The 14,671-nt window shown below is 42.6% G+C and overlaps 1 protein-coding gene across 2 annotated transcripts in view; it reads right to left on the bottom strand.

Moving 5' to 3' along the window:
• Positions 1 to 14,671, bottom strand: part of whrnb (whirlin b) — a 65,024-nt gene that overhangs the window by 5,246 nt on the left and 45,107 nt on the right. The window contains exons 6-11 of one of the 2 annotated variants that reach the window (XM_028996172.1): positions 6,327 to 6,527; positions 5,019 to 5,234; positions 3,736 to 3,810; positions 2,302 to 2,914; positions 2,032 to 2,213; positions 1,570 to 1,686 (exon numbers count right to left, since the gene is read on the bottom strand). In XM_028996172.1, the coding sequence (XP_028852005.1) occupies positions 1,570 to 1,686; positions 2,032 to 2,213; positions 2,302 to 2,914; positions 3,736 to 3,810; positions 5,019 to 5,234; positions 6,327 to 6,527 (1,404 nt within the window). The remainder of the gene's footprint in view (positions 1 to 1,569; positions 1,687 to 2,031; positions 2,214 to 2,301; positions 2,915 to 3,735; positions 3,811 to 5,018; positions 5,235 to 6,326; positions 6,528 to 14,671) is intronic. The other variant, XM_028996173.1, reaches the window with a different exon arrangement.

The raw sequence follows: 14,671 nt of genomic DNA, 5'->3' as shown, positions 1-14,671 counted from the left end.
AGAGTAATGCAAAGTAAATGAAAATATAAAAAAAACATAAAAAAAGACATAGAAAGCAGAGGGGACATGTGGAGGATATTCTGATGCTTTCTTCATTGAGCAGTCTTTAGCATATTGCCGCCAGGCAGGGTAAACAGTTCCGTCACAGATCTGATGCACAGCCTGCTCTCAGCCCAATCTGCCCCAGAGGAAAATGTGGAGGAGGGCCAGCCGTGGTCACATCTGTCCCTAGCCCTGAAGCTTCTATCACCGAAGGCACCACAAAGTCCCCATTTTTAAAGACCCAGCCCCCCATAAAAAAGTAAAATGTATTTATATAATAAGAAAATAACAAATTGAACACCAAAAAAAATGCAAAATCAGTCAAATTTGCTGACATATTTTATTTGGCTTTTTAATTTATTAAAGCTCAGGGAAATTATAAACAAACTATACACTATTAAATATTTAAAGATTGTCAGAAGTCAGTAGGTGACCATGCGCCACAACGTGACTGGCATTACATCATTTAATCAGTTAAACCTTCCCAGCCTGACTTAGCTGCCAATCCATCAAAACGTTCCAGTTCGGAACTCTCTAGAACAAAGAAGTGCAAGCCAGATACGAATGTGCTGAACAGTCCTGTGGCCCAGTTCTTTATTTTTACAGTTGGATTTTATTTATTTATTATGGAAAAATAAAAAAAATAGGGACTGCAGGGTAGACTTACTCAAATCCATAAAGAAAAAAAGGTACGAAATTTAAAGCACAGAAGAGATCCAGTTTGGTCGGCTTGAGGTGGTAGGAAATGGATTGGGTTTATGGAAATGACACTCAAGAGTGTTGTGGATTTGAAGAAGAAATAAAAAAAAAAACAAGAAAAAAATCATAACAGTCTCAGCATGGCAAAATAACTGCAAGAGCAAAGATATTTGATAAATAAATATTTTCCCAGCTCCTGCATTCTGCACATTCACTATCAGCCCTCCCAAAGACTCTCCAGGGTGCTCTCGGGCAAAAGAGGATGATTGAATATATATGTTTATATGTTTTATTTTATTAACATTGTTATAGCATGACAATTATACAATTATGAAAGGTGTCCAGAGCCAGAATATTTTTACTCAGACAGCCTCCTACCTTCAACCCTTTCATTGCTAGCATTCTGCCGGAATTCTTCCATTGGTTGCATACTTTCATTTTGTGGGTGTAGCAGCTTTCCCAATTTTTAATTCACAGTTTTGAATTTAATGACAGTGTACAGGTAGATGCATTACTAAAATAGAGTGTCAGACTTGATGAAAGTCTGTTCTATTCTATTCTATTCCAAAAGAAAATCTTAAATTTCAGTTCCTTATTTGGTTTTAAATTGCAACTGGAGCTAGAACCTGAGTTTTAGTGCAATTTGGGCCACAGATTCCAAATTGGACCCGGCTGTATATTCACCCAGGCAGATAATTATGTAATTATGGCCACTGATTTAGCATGTCAGTGCACCTGGCCCTCTGGTTAAAGGTAGATGGAAAAGTGGCTGTCATTACTGCTTCATCCGATTACATTCAGTGCTAAGCTGTCAGGAGTTTCACTCGCCTGTATGGTCACGATGCGTGGCATGGGCTGTCGGGTGTTGGCACCACCTTCAATAGCGATGCCCAGAGTCTTAGCACTCTTAAGGACTCTTACCAGAGAGTACTCAGACACACCAGTCTGCAGAAAATGGTAGATGGTTATCACATGCAAAGAACTGCATGAACGGATAATAAAAATGCTTAGCAATAAAACATTGTAATTACATGAATCTTGTACTTATACGAGTAATGTGATTATATTTCTGTACTGTCTTGCAGTGTGTTTGGCTGAGAGGCTCACAAACGTGTCTTTAAAACCATGGTATAATAGCAGTAGTGCACCTCAGCAGATGCTGTACAGTTTAGGTACCAAGTGCACACAACAAAATGCTTTATATCTAGTGCATCTATGTGTCTAGTTTTACTAGATGTATGAACGGATGTATGCACATAGACGTATTGGTATAGATTTACAGACTCTCACCAGCTTGGATGAGGCTTGTGCCATGGGTGTGTCAGACCCTGGGACGTCTCCCACGGATTGAGATGGGGGTTTGCCTGGGCGGGGGCTGCTATCTTTACTAAGTCCACCTGCTTCAGCAATGTCCACCCCGCTGTCCTCGCTCAGGGTCTGCCCGCTGTCTGACAGCTGGGACAGAGTGGCTCCTGTTGGTTCACAACCCAAAGTCAGCCTAGTCGCCCTTGTGAGCCGGATGTGCTACAGAAGCGCCTGAGGTCTGAACTCCTGACTCACCTCGCGGCTGGGCCAGTGTCCTCTCTTCCCCCCTCTCCGGCTCTGTGTTCAGACGGATGGTCTGCAAGCTGCTGGAGGGGAGTGGAGAGGAGGACCCTGGCCTCACTGGACTGGGGTGAGGAGGGGCAGGCACTGAGATCGAAGGAGATGGTGAGGGAGACGAGCGGGGAGAAGGTCCAGGTGGGGAACCTTTGGCGAGTTGGGGGGACTCCACCCGAGGAGAGAGGGTCAAAAGGGTCCTGCTGTTTCCGGCAGCCAGCTGATGGTTGACAAGGTCCTGACTGGGAGCTACAGTTGGTCCAGATGTCAGACGATGCAAAGAGCATGGTGGGGAGTGGTGGTGGACAGAAAATGAAGGAGGAGTCTGATGAAAACAGGCAGGAGGCATGTGGGTGTGGTTATGGGTTGAACCATGGGCGTGGTCTTGGATATGGTTGTGGGTGTGACTGTGGGAATGGTCATGGCAAAGACCATCTTGAAAAATTCTGGACGGGGCGGTAAAGAGCTGAGACAACTTGGAGGATGACGCTGGCCGCTTGGTGCGGTTCTTGTGGCCGGGAGGCGGAGAAGGTTTGAACAAGGGTGGGGACTCCAAAGAAGAGTGGCCCTCATCCTATGAGGTGGAAAGAAACACCCAGAGTTATTACTTATTGCTCATGCTAACTTAACATTTTCAGTCTGGGCCATTAATCTAACAAAATCATTGCGAGGTCACACCAGCCTCTGGGCAAAAACAGCTTGACATTTAAAAGGTTTAGAAAAAGGAAAGGTGAAACCTTTATCCAGAAAATGTCAAAACTTCGCCTTCAGAGATTAACCAGAGGCTCATTCCCTACCACCTCTTCCAGTTGTGAACATTCAGTGGTCAGCGCTTTCAGCTGTATTACAAAACTGGAATAAATCATTTTTTAAAAACAATTTTGGTTGCATGGCCAATGCACCGGCTGTGGTTGGAGCAATTAAGTTTCACAACGCTTGTTTGGTTGGGAGCCCACAGCACATGTTATTCATTTAATGTTGCATTGTGTGGGTCACAGAATACATTGACCAATTGTCAGTCTCCACTTTTTGTTAAGTACATAACTCCACATGTGTTCATTCATAGTTTTGATGCCTTCAGTGAGAATCTACCAACGTAAATGGTCATGGAAATAAAGAAAACACATTGAATGAGAAGGTTTTGTGTCAAAACTTTTGGCCTCTAGTGTACATTGCTGGTCTCCACAGTCTTTTGAGCTGGAAACTTCATCATCTTTGAGCTTAGTCGTGTTCATCTGTCCTCTCCCACAATTATTGTTAAACATCTGCTCTATCAATATTATACCACACCTGATACCGGTAACTTGCGAAGAAGATAATCGGAGAGCTGAAGTCAAGGCACCCACCCTCTCCCAGATCTCTCATTAAGAGGATGTGTGAGGATGTTTGACTCACCAGCGCGATGTCTGGTAGGCTATTAAACATTTCCTGGGGTCTGTGGGAGAGTCTGCGCTCTGCTCTGTTCTCAGTCTGCAATAAAAGATGTTCGAGACGATACGGTGACGCACACATTTGCCTGAGACACACAAAAATTCACAAATCAACACTCTCTTCCTTAACTAAATCCTGACAGACGTGAACACACACATACACTTCTGCCCTGCCATCCTTCTGCCCCCATTAGGCCCCTCTGATCCAAAGCTAAAGACCATTTCAATTAAGAGCAATTACTTGTTTACAGGCTCCGTGATTTTTACAACCATGCTAATACGGCGCACCAACTCCTCAGGCAATTACATCGCCGCCGGGCGTGACACCATGATCAGGGCGAATAATTCCATCTAACTAAGTGAGTGGGCAGCTTTTCATCTTTCAACTGCTAACAATGCCGCAGAAAGACTGCGTGTGCCTACCGACTCCCCTCCAGCTCTCATGCTCCTTCTGAGACGTGTTTCCGCAAACAATAGGGTTTAGGCTTAATGCTTCTAGCCTAATTTAGGTCTGCATTGTGCCATACAGCACAGAGGGATTTTTCCACAGGCGCACAGGGCCATTGTTATGATGCTGAGGGGATCAGAGGATCCGTTTCATATCTGCTGCCCTGGATGTGGGTTACAGACTGCATGTGAGCACCCAGGCGAGTGGCACTGACTCCATCAAACAGCATCGGAAAACTGAATCAACAGATGCCAAAACCAGTGAAAATAAACTCCCAGGCCAAACGAACATTTTTAACAAGCATGCATCTGCACCTACTCTTTTTAGCACAAAATTAGCACAATTATTTTGCAAGATGCAAGATAAATATATACGTGCAGCCAGTATTCGTGTAAGTGTATTTAGGTGAATGTGTGTGCATTTTCACAAGTTCGTCCATTCTCTAGGTTGAGGTGAAGTACAAGTTTATAACATGTTATACCCAAAACAGACCTATGACAGTGAGATGGACACATCCATGAATGTAATTAGTGCCTTTGTGTTGCGTCAGAATGCTAAAACATGGCCCACTTTCGTGCCTTACAGGTCAAAATAAAACCCCATGTTTCATCACTGCTGAACTTTGATCTGCAAGATTGTACTGTCAAGACGAAATGTTGTGTTGCGTGAAAGTGAAACAAAATTCTGCCCTTGCTGAAATCGAACCGTTTCATCCATGCCTATTACACATTACTCCTCCAAGCTTCATGGAAATGAGGCAACTCTAGGTCTTTAGGGCTGACTCCTTTTCACTGACATACCTTAACGTAACCCAGGGTGCTGGGCATAATCTGGCAACCTGAGGTGGTATGGTGGTGCTCCATGTGTGTGCCCAGACCGACTGCGTTTGTGTGCGACACGGCCATCACTGTGTGTCGGGCGTCCCAGATGTCCATCTCCCGCTTCAGAACCAGACTGTCAAAGTGCTCCAGGTCCTGGGGGGCTATTAAACCCCGCACTTCTGTTAGCATGGTGAACTGAGATAGAGGAAGAGAGAAACGTAAAAGATGTTCAGCCCGTTAACTTGGTTACTTGTCCTTCAAAGTCATAATACTGCTACAATCTGTGCAGGGGGCTGAGTTTGAACCCAGTGAATGAAAGATGCTTTGAATAAGACCATTAGCTAAGTAACTGTCCCTCCTAATTAGAAAATGACTTTCTGAATAATGTTCTCTGTGGAAAGGATTCAACAAAAAAGGATGTAGATTTTAAGGAGTGATGGAAATCACTCTTGAAAAATTATGCATATAATACTATCCATATTAAATTAGACATCCATAAAACCAGAAGCCTGAAGAGTCTGAACTTGTTCCTGTCATGTGGCTGTAGATCAAGTTTAGCACCAAATGACCCCTGACTATGACTGTTACGATCATGAAATTTTAGCTGACAATTAATTGTCGGGCAAATAGTTTAACTGTCTTTCCTACTGTCATGTTACCATTATTAGAAAGCCTGGTCATAGTACATTTACATTTAAATGTATGGAATTTGACAGATGCCCTTATGAAGAGCAACTTACAATGTGCTTTAAAACCACTGTATAATAGCATGTATGTTTGTAAAATTTATTGTCATCGGTACTTTTAACAATTTTTATACATTTTTACATCTGATTCTGAAGATCTCATTTTTGTATTATTATTATTTTTGTTTTTATTATTGTTATTATTATCATCATCATCACTACAGTTTATAAATAGTTTACACATAGAGAAAAGTTATTTATTTCCATTAATCTCTGGAGCATATTGTCATGCCATGGCAGGGTGAGAAGGGAGAGGTTCATACACTCAACATTTGCAAAAGGTGAATGTTTTAATAAATGAAAAGAAAACATCTGAACAACTGAAACATGCACACAGCAAATGAAAAATGACATCAATGCAGGACATGGGGTGATTATGACCCATTAAATGTTGGGAAGTGCCCACACTGCCCTGCTGTCCCCGGTTTAATATTAAATAAGATGAAATTTTATAGGTTCAATCAAAATTTTTTAACAATAAAACTATCTTGAGACAAAATTGTCCATAAGTGGTAGGTAGTATCTTGCAATAATTCATCACCTTAGCGTGTGTGTTGAGAAGCTCAAACAGGGCGATGGCCAGCGGCTCCACACCAATGTGTCCCTCTCTGTACTCCTGCAGGTAGTAGCTCATGGTCTGTCGCTCTGACTCGGTCAGCAGCAGGAAGGCCTGGTCCTCCAGTGTCGACTGCGTCTGACCCAGCACCGGCCCCAATAATGATGCCACTTTACCTTGGGGTACCTGTGGGGAGTGGGGTGAAAAGCAAGGCTGTGAAAGACATATAATAATCTTATTAGAGGTGCAATGTAAGGGTGGTAAGGTTGGAGTAGCCTAGTGGGTGACACACTGACCTATGAACCAGAAGACCCAGGTTCAAATCCCACTTACTATCATTGTGTCCCTGAGCAAGACACTTAACCCTAAGTTGCTCCAGGGGGACTGTCCCTGTAACTACTGATTGTAAGTCCCTCTGGATAAGGGCGTCTGATTAATGCTGTAAATGTAAATGCAATAGAAAAGCTAAATTAGCTAACTTGACATTGCCTGGTTCCTGGTTCTGGGCTGGAGTTCCCTGATTACCTCATTGTGTGCATATGTTATCATGGTTATAAATTAGCCCTGTTTCTTGTCCTTGTTCGGTCATAGTGTTTTATTAGGTTTTTGTGACAGTGCCCCTGTTAATTCTGGAATTCTGAGTCCAGTGATTATGTTAATTTTTCATCGCATGTGATCCGTACAGATTGAGTAGATTTTGCTTTATCATATAATTTACAGCTAAAAGTAATATCGGCTTGACCTTTTCTTGTCCATCTTCCATCGGTGTTTAGTTTGCACTCCAGTATCAACACCCATCCTCCAACCTGACAAACACAATAAACTAACACACAATAGTGCTTGGACTAAAAATATTTTGAATGAAATACTATGTCATTTTTGGAAGCACTCCGCCCCCTCTCCTTTTGACAGGTTGTGTGTGAGACTTCAGCCCAGAACCAGCAGCAAGCAGACACCGAGGACCCTCACGCTCACTTCCCTCACTTTTCCTAAAAAAAAAACATTCTTGCAAATTATTAGTGTATATCATAATGTCTTGTGCTTTTGTGTTTGTTAGATTTTATTTAGTTTTACTTTGCGAGCTGGTTATTAGATGCTGCTCCACCAAGGGCACCCCTACTCCCCGCTAAACCGATCAGTGCCAATGCAATCCCAAAAATGTGCTGGCATGATGTCGGGGCAGCATGGGCATGCGCAAAAATAATCACCAATGCCTGTGATGCCAACCGCTCATGTTGCCTATATCAGAAACCACCGCTGTTTGTGACATGGTTTAAGCCTTCTTTTCTGAATATGAAAATGCATATATAAATATGGAGGAACTGACAGGTTTCATGACACTCAGAAATGGGTAAATGTATACTTATGCTGAATGGAAAATGCATGTCCTGAGTACTTACACAGTATGTATCTTCATGATCTAAACATGATCTTAGATAACAAGACCAAGCGGTAAATATGGAGTACCCAAGATCTTCTTACATGGTGTGATCAGGAAATCAGGGCCCAGCAGTTTTCTCCAAAGGGCCAGGACCCTTTGTTCTTCATCAACCTGGCTTCAAAACAAGAGTATTCTGGAGCCAGAGGGCACATATTTTATAGCGTGACAGGACAGGTTCATGATGAAGTTCTGTCCTGCAGTGATGAGGTTCTGGAGCCTGTGTCATTCTGAGACTCCAATGGGGCATATCTGACAGTTTCTAGAATAAAGATAAAAAACTGCAGAGCACTTTCATACTTCCTACTCCCTGATTCTTCCTTCCTTTCTTTGTTCCAATTTTTCTGCTTTATCTATTTAAGTCCTGCCCTAAGACAGCACGCTGACGAACACCTACACACAACTTTCTTTCAGAGCCTGCATCAGAGCCATTATGACAAATGAACAAAGTCGTTTGAGATCATTTGAACAGAAGAGGCAAAAGATTATTTGTTACATTTGCCAATTCTGTTCTGCTCGATGTGTTCTGCGCTGCGTGGCTATTTATTTCCCAGCAAACGGGCACTAAAAATGACCATGCGAACAGAACTGCCACTGTACACAAAGGAAGCCAGCATTGAAGTAGTCAGCAGCAGACCAGGCCGGCCTTTATAATGATGCGATCAGATGCTTCAAAGATGATCCAGCTCAAGGTTAGATTGTTTGGGACAGAAGACTTTCACAAAGAGCTAGTGAGTGCGTACGGGAGACAGCAAAAGGAAGGGGGCAGAGTGAAAACACACAGGAATGAAAAAGACAGTTGGCCTGCTGAATTGCAAAATCAATACTTCATAAGGGTCCAGAGATTGTGGTCGACCTTGAGGAGCTGGCCTAAGGTTCTCGCCTCCCACTGGCAGTGGCAACGTAGAGTAAAAAGTGAGCATGCAGCATTTTGCCTCATCTTTGGGTCATTTTCCCCTCTAGCATCACAACCCCACCTTAATGCAGCAGGGAAGTGGCTAATATTAGCTCTAAAGCTGCAATCTCTCAGGACCAGCACTTCAGCCCTGTAGGGCTGGACTCATGCACTCTTGATTCCACATCTCATCTTTTAAATGTACTGTCATACAGATGTTTGAAATACAAACCAGAATCCTTTTAAATACGTTGCATCACCCCTGTTAAATTAATGCAGTAGAGAGATTAATGACCAATGTTAACCTACTAGTAGTCTGAAGTTCCTCTCACTAACCAATTTCCATAATTGGTAAGAACCCATCGTGGGACAAACACACACACTCACGACTATGGACAGTTCAGAGATGCCAGTTTACCTAGTTTGTGTGCCTTTGGACAGAGGTAAGAAACCAGAAAACCCTGCACCTACACAAGGAGAGCATGCAAAAACCTCACACACAAGGTTCAAGCAGGGACTTAAACTCAGAACCTTAGAGGTGCGGCACCAGTTCCTAAATATACAAAAACACTGCAATAATGGTGTCTCTGCCAGACTATTTTACCAAAAATAGTTTTCTGGATTCAAATTTAGAATTCGTGTTCATTTACAGCATTTATCAGTGTTCACTGTCAATAAAATTTACAATGGACCAGTAAATTGAGTTCTTCTCTATTTTTGATTTTGATCACATTCTACCCAAATGTCTAGAACTCTTAAGGCTATTTCTGATGACCAAATGTGTCCTTTATTTGTAGATTACACATTTAATTAATCACAGTGAGAATTGGGATGAACACTAGACACATGTACAGAATTTTTTATGTGAAAATGTTAAATGTTAAATAATATTCACGTTTCACTTGATTAATTGGGGCCGAACCTAATAAACAACTGAATTGATCATAAAAGATTCTGTCAAGCACAAAGACCAATTGATCCAATCAACAGGTAAATTGTCCAGCTCCAGTGTTAGGGGAATCCACTGAAAGCTTCAATTTTAACCCCATAACCTTATCCAAGCAGAGCCGGGAACATTCTAATCAATCATCTGGAGGGGGGCGGTGACAGCAATCAGCTGTCACCAGACATCGGAGCAAAGCAGACAGACAGACAGGCCTCATCAATAAGACTGGAGAGAAGTCGCTAACCACCCAGCTCTGATGCTGATCCTGCCCCTGACCGAGGGTCTCATCGGCATGCAGCCACATGCCCTTCACCGAATGCCAATGGTAAATAATTCTCATCAGCACACTGCTCAAGAGTCCCGGAAAATTTGTAATGCAATTTGTTTCACCGATATCAGCATCACAAAAAATAAATAAATAAAAAAATTCCTACTTTTCTCAGTGAAATACTGGCTACTTCTTGCATTAACAGTAGGGTGGCCATCAGGTGAAGCTGAACCTGCACACAATAATTATCTCACTGCGGCGTGTTTTGTACCTTAATGAAGGTACAGTAAGTCAGATATTGTTCTAAACTGATGCTCCAATAAATCCTTCTGTGCTTCTATGTACATAACATTCGGGACCACTTTTGACGTGCATAATTCTAATGTACTGTTCTATTTTTATCTGTCTTAAATTAAATTACAAAATACAGAATAAGTGTGCACAGAATGTAGGAATGAAGCATTGTATCATGCAAATTAAGAAATGACAATCTTAACATTTAGCTACTTTTATAGCTGGATTTATCTACTTTGTATTGTAGTCATTTGGTCCATTACACTTCACACCTAATGCAACAGTTAATAAGATATAGAATGTGTAATTATTAATGCAACTACTGAAGCACATTAAGACACTGCAGTGTGGCAGTAAATTTCAGACAGCCCAGACACCATCATAACGCAGGAAGTCAGATGCAGCAGGTCCATGAAGACCCTTCAGTGTGGAGCCAGCAGGAGATGGGGAGGTGGTGGGTCGGGTGGGGGTTGGGCGACGGTGGAAATTTACTGCGCACGGTCAGGCCAACTCCTCAAGGCCACTCAGCAAATGCAATCTGAGTTCTGGCATCCAGACAGAGGGTTAATGGCCTCCGCGATAACGCAGCTGAGTGGTCGTGCTGGGCCCTGCAGCTACTGAGAAAATGATGGTGGACAGTTTAAAACAGCCTGGACCAGCGTTAAGTAAGGCAAATGATTTACGGCAGGAAAATATGTAGCACTTGGAGTTAATGATTAGTATGTCACCACTAAATTGTTGTCATAAACGTGGGACCGATGCAGTCGGTGTCATCAGAAATTAATGCTATTTACACTTACAGAGCTTTGCATGATATTGACCGCAGCATACCTGTTACCTGTGCCCTACTCAGCACCACTGTAATCAAAACTAAGTTTAATTTAACCTGCATTCTTTTTTTTAAGAATGTTAAACCATAAATGGAATTATAAGGCAGATTTAGCTCACTGTTGCCCAGGGGGAAACCATATATTTCATACTGGCTTGAAAATGAATGGGGACATGCACAATCATCCGTGTTTATCGTTTTTATTATTTAATGCCTCACTCTCGTGTTGCTGTATTTGTCACTGAAAAGGAACATGCATGTTATGTAATCTTGTGAGTGCACTCATCTTGCTAATTCTGAACAGCCACAAGTGTGTTAGTGTCTGGAGTCCTATTGTATCTTCACCATGCATTGTGCACATTTTGCTAAGAGCTTTGCACCGGAAAGAAAAGAAAAAAAATCCTGAAAAAGAAACTGCTGCAACTAGCGAAGTGTAGCATAAGGTCAGGCATCACATTTGAAACGTTCATCCGTTCCAAAGAAATTAGTTCAGCTTGACCACGTCTGCAGTGATGTAGGGTCCGCTGCTGCGTTTAATCTCTTTCTTTTTGTGTTCTTTCACATAATAGACATCGACATCTCACCCCCTGGCTCCTAAAAAACATCAGCACCTACAAAAGACTATGCTTCACAATTAAGTGATGGTCCAGTGTGCGCCCTTTGAAAATATGTACTTCAATGATATCCTGAACAGTCACGCTGGCTGTGGCCCTCAGCTTCAGATGTGATAATACCATAACTTGAATAAATCAAAACCTCCCCAATACAATACAGCGTTATGCATCTCATTATGTAAACACTGCCCACGGACATGGAGGAGATCTGTTTAATTTGTAAAAAAAGCCTTTGATGTCGATTTGGCCATTATGGATTTGCATGCAGTGTTTATTTCCATTAAGAAATTCAATGGATAGACAATAGCTGAAGGCAATCGTATTGTACTGTCGTGGCCAAAGGTTTTCAGAATGACACAAATACTGGTTTTCACAAAGTTTCTGCTTCAGTGTTTTTTTTTGTTAGTTGTTTCTGTGGTGTATTGGAGTATAATTCCAAGCATTTTATAAGTTTCAAAGGCATTTAATGACAATTACATCAAGTTTATGCAAAGTTTCAATATTTGCTGTGTTGGCCATTTTTTTCCAAGACCTCTGCAATTCACCCTGGCATGCTGTCAATCAACTTCTGGGCTAAATCCTGACTGATGGCGACCCATTCCTCCATAATCAGTGCTTGGATGCCGCACACAGCTGCTGTCATGGCACTCGATTATGTCCTGATCAATCCAATCTGAAACCGATAAGGCAGGATTGCTCAGGACTTCATAACAACAGGCAGTCGGCAAACTGCTAGGCCACCCCTGCCCCTCCTATGCACCAATGCATTCCTCCTAAAGCATTGTCCTGCATTAGGAGGAACCCAGAGCCTCATCTTGGTACCTAATGGCAGTCAGGCTTGCTCTGGCGAACACATGGAGGGCTGTGCATTCCCTTAAAGAAATCCCACCCCAAACCAGTACTGAACGACTGCCAAACTGGTCATGCTGTAGGATGTTGCAGGAAGCAGAATGTTCTCTACGACGTCTCCTGACTCTGTCATGTCTGTCACATGTGCTCAGTGGTAGTGGCCTAGTGGGTAACACACTCGCCTATGAACCAGAAGACCCGGGTTCGAATCCCACTTACTACCATTGTGTCCCTGAGCAAGACACTTAACCATAAGTTGCTCCAGGGGGACTGTCCCTGTAACTACTGATTGTAAGTCGCTCTGGATAAGGGCGTCTGATAAATGCCGTAAATGTAAATGTGAACTTGCTCTGTGAAGAGCACACGGTGTTCTCTGGCAAATGCAAAAACATCCCCCACGGTGTGGGGCTGTAAGCACAACCCCCAACTGTGGATGTCGGGCCCTCACACCACCCTCATTGAGTCTGTTTCTGACCGTTTGAGCACCACCAGTAACTGACCACTCCTTTTCTGGGGACATCTTGCTAACTGCCCATAATTTCCACCTATTGTCTATTCCATTTGCACAACAGCATGTGAAATTGATTGTCAATCAGTGTTGCTTTGTGAGTTACATTGTGTTGTTTAGTGTTCCCTTTATGCATGAAATTCTTGTATTTTTGTCAGTTACATTATTGAGCCATGTGACCACCAGGGGCAGTGGTGGCCTAGCGATTAAGGAAGAGGCCCCGTAATCGGAAGGTTGCCGGTTCGAATCCCGATCCGCCAAGGTGCCACTGAGGTGCCACTGAGCAAAGCACCATCCCCACACACTGCTCCCTGGGCGCCTGTCATGGCTGCCCACTGCTCACCAAGGGTGATGGGTTAAATGCAGAGGACAAATTTCACTGTGTGCACCATGTGTTGTGCTGCTGTGTATCACAATGACAATCACTTCACTTTCAGGGGAGCTGCATTTGTGATTTGTGTGTGCACGTGTGAAAAGTATTTTTCCTCTTTGATTTACTCCTGGTTTTCTGTAGTAGTTTAGTTGTTAAACTGAACATCGCTGGTACAGTGCATCTGGAAAGTATTCACAGTGCATCACTTTTCCCACATTTTCCCACCACTTATTCCAAATGGATTAAATGCATTTTTTCCACTTGATATTTTGGGGCAGGTTTTCATCCAGGATGTCTCTGCACATTGCTGCATCTTTCCCTCTATCCTGACTGGACTCCCAGTTCATGCAGCTAAGAAACATCCCCACAGTGTGTTGCTGCCACCACCATGCTTCACAGTAGGGATGGTATTGGCCTGGTGATGAGTGGTGTCTGGTTTCCTCCAAATGTGACGCCTGGCATTCAAACCAAAGAATATAACCTTTGTCTCACCAGACCAGAGAATTTCAGGTGCCTTTTGACAATCTCCTTGTGCCTTTTACTAAGGAGTGGCTTTGGTCTGGCCAGTCTACCATACAGGCCTGATTGGTGAATTGCTGCAAAGATGGTTCTCATTCTAGAAAGTTCTCCTCTGTTCACAGAGGACCTCTGGAGTTCTTGGTCACCTCCCTGACTAAGGCCCTTCTCACCCAAGCTGTAGGATGATCAGGGGAGCCAGGTTTCACTTGAGATTACTTTTGGGCTTCATGGCAAAGGCTGTGAATAATTTTGTACATTTAGTTTTATTTATTTATTTTTTATAAAGCTGCCAAAACCTCAAGTAAACTTTTTGTTCACGTTGTCGTTATAGGGCGTTGTGTGTAGAGGGAAAAAATATTTAAAACAAGGCTGTAATATAACAAAATGTGGAAAAAATAATGCGCTGTGAATACTTGCCAGATGCACGTAAGTACCAACCCAGCCTTGCCGGATTTTGCCCAAAATTGTCCTAAATGCACATGTTTACATTACATTATGCACAAAACTGTCAAAATTACTTGTGTGAGAAATTGGTTCTTCAACAAGCAGTTTTTCTCAAAATATAAATGCTTACAATTATATGTTTCTTGTTGGTTGAATACATTTAAGTCTAGATGAAGATGAAATATTTTAACATAATTTCTGTGGCAAGGCCACATGGTGCCTTGATATTTGGCATTGTGGCTTTACACCTCCAAGCCCATGAGTTTAAATCCCAGCCTCTGGCTTTGTGTGTGCAAACTTTGCACGCTTTCCTAAATTGTTCATAGGTCTGTGAGTGAATGATGTTTAATAAT

The sequence above is a fragment of the Denticeps clupeoides genome, chromosome 11 (assembly GCF_900700375.1).
Source record: "Denticeps clupeoides chromosome 11, fDenClu1.1, whole genome shotgun sequence".
Classification (NCBI taxonomy): domain Eukaryota; kingdom Metazoa; phylum Chordata; class Actinopteri; order Clupeiformes; family Denticipitidae; genus Denticeps; species Denticeps clupeoides.
This window is presented reverse-complemented; position numbering and strand designations above follow the sequence as displayed.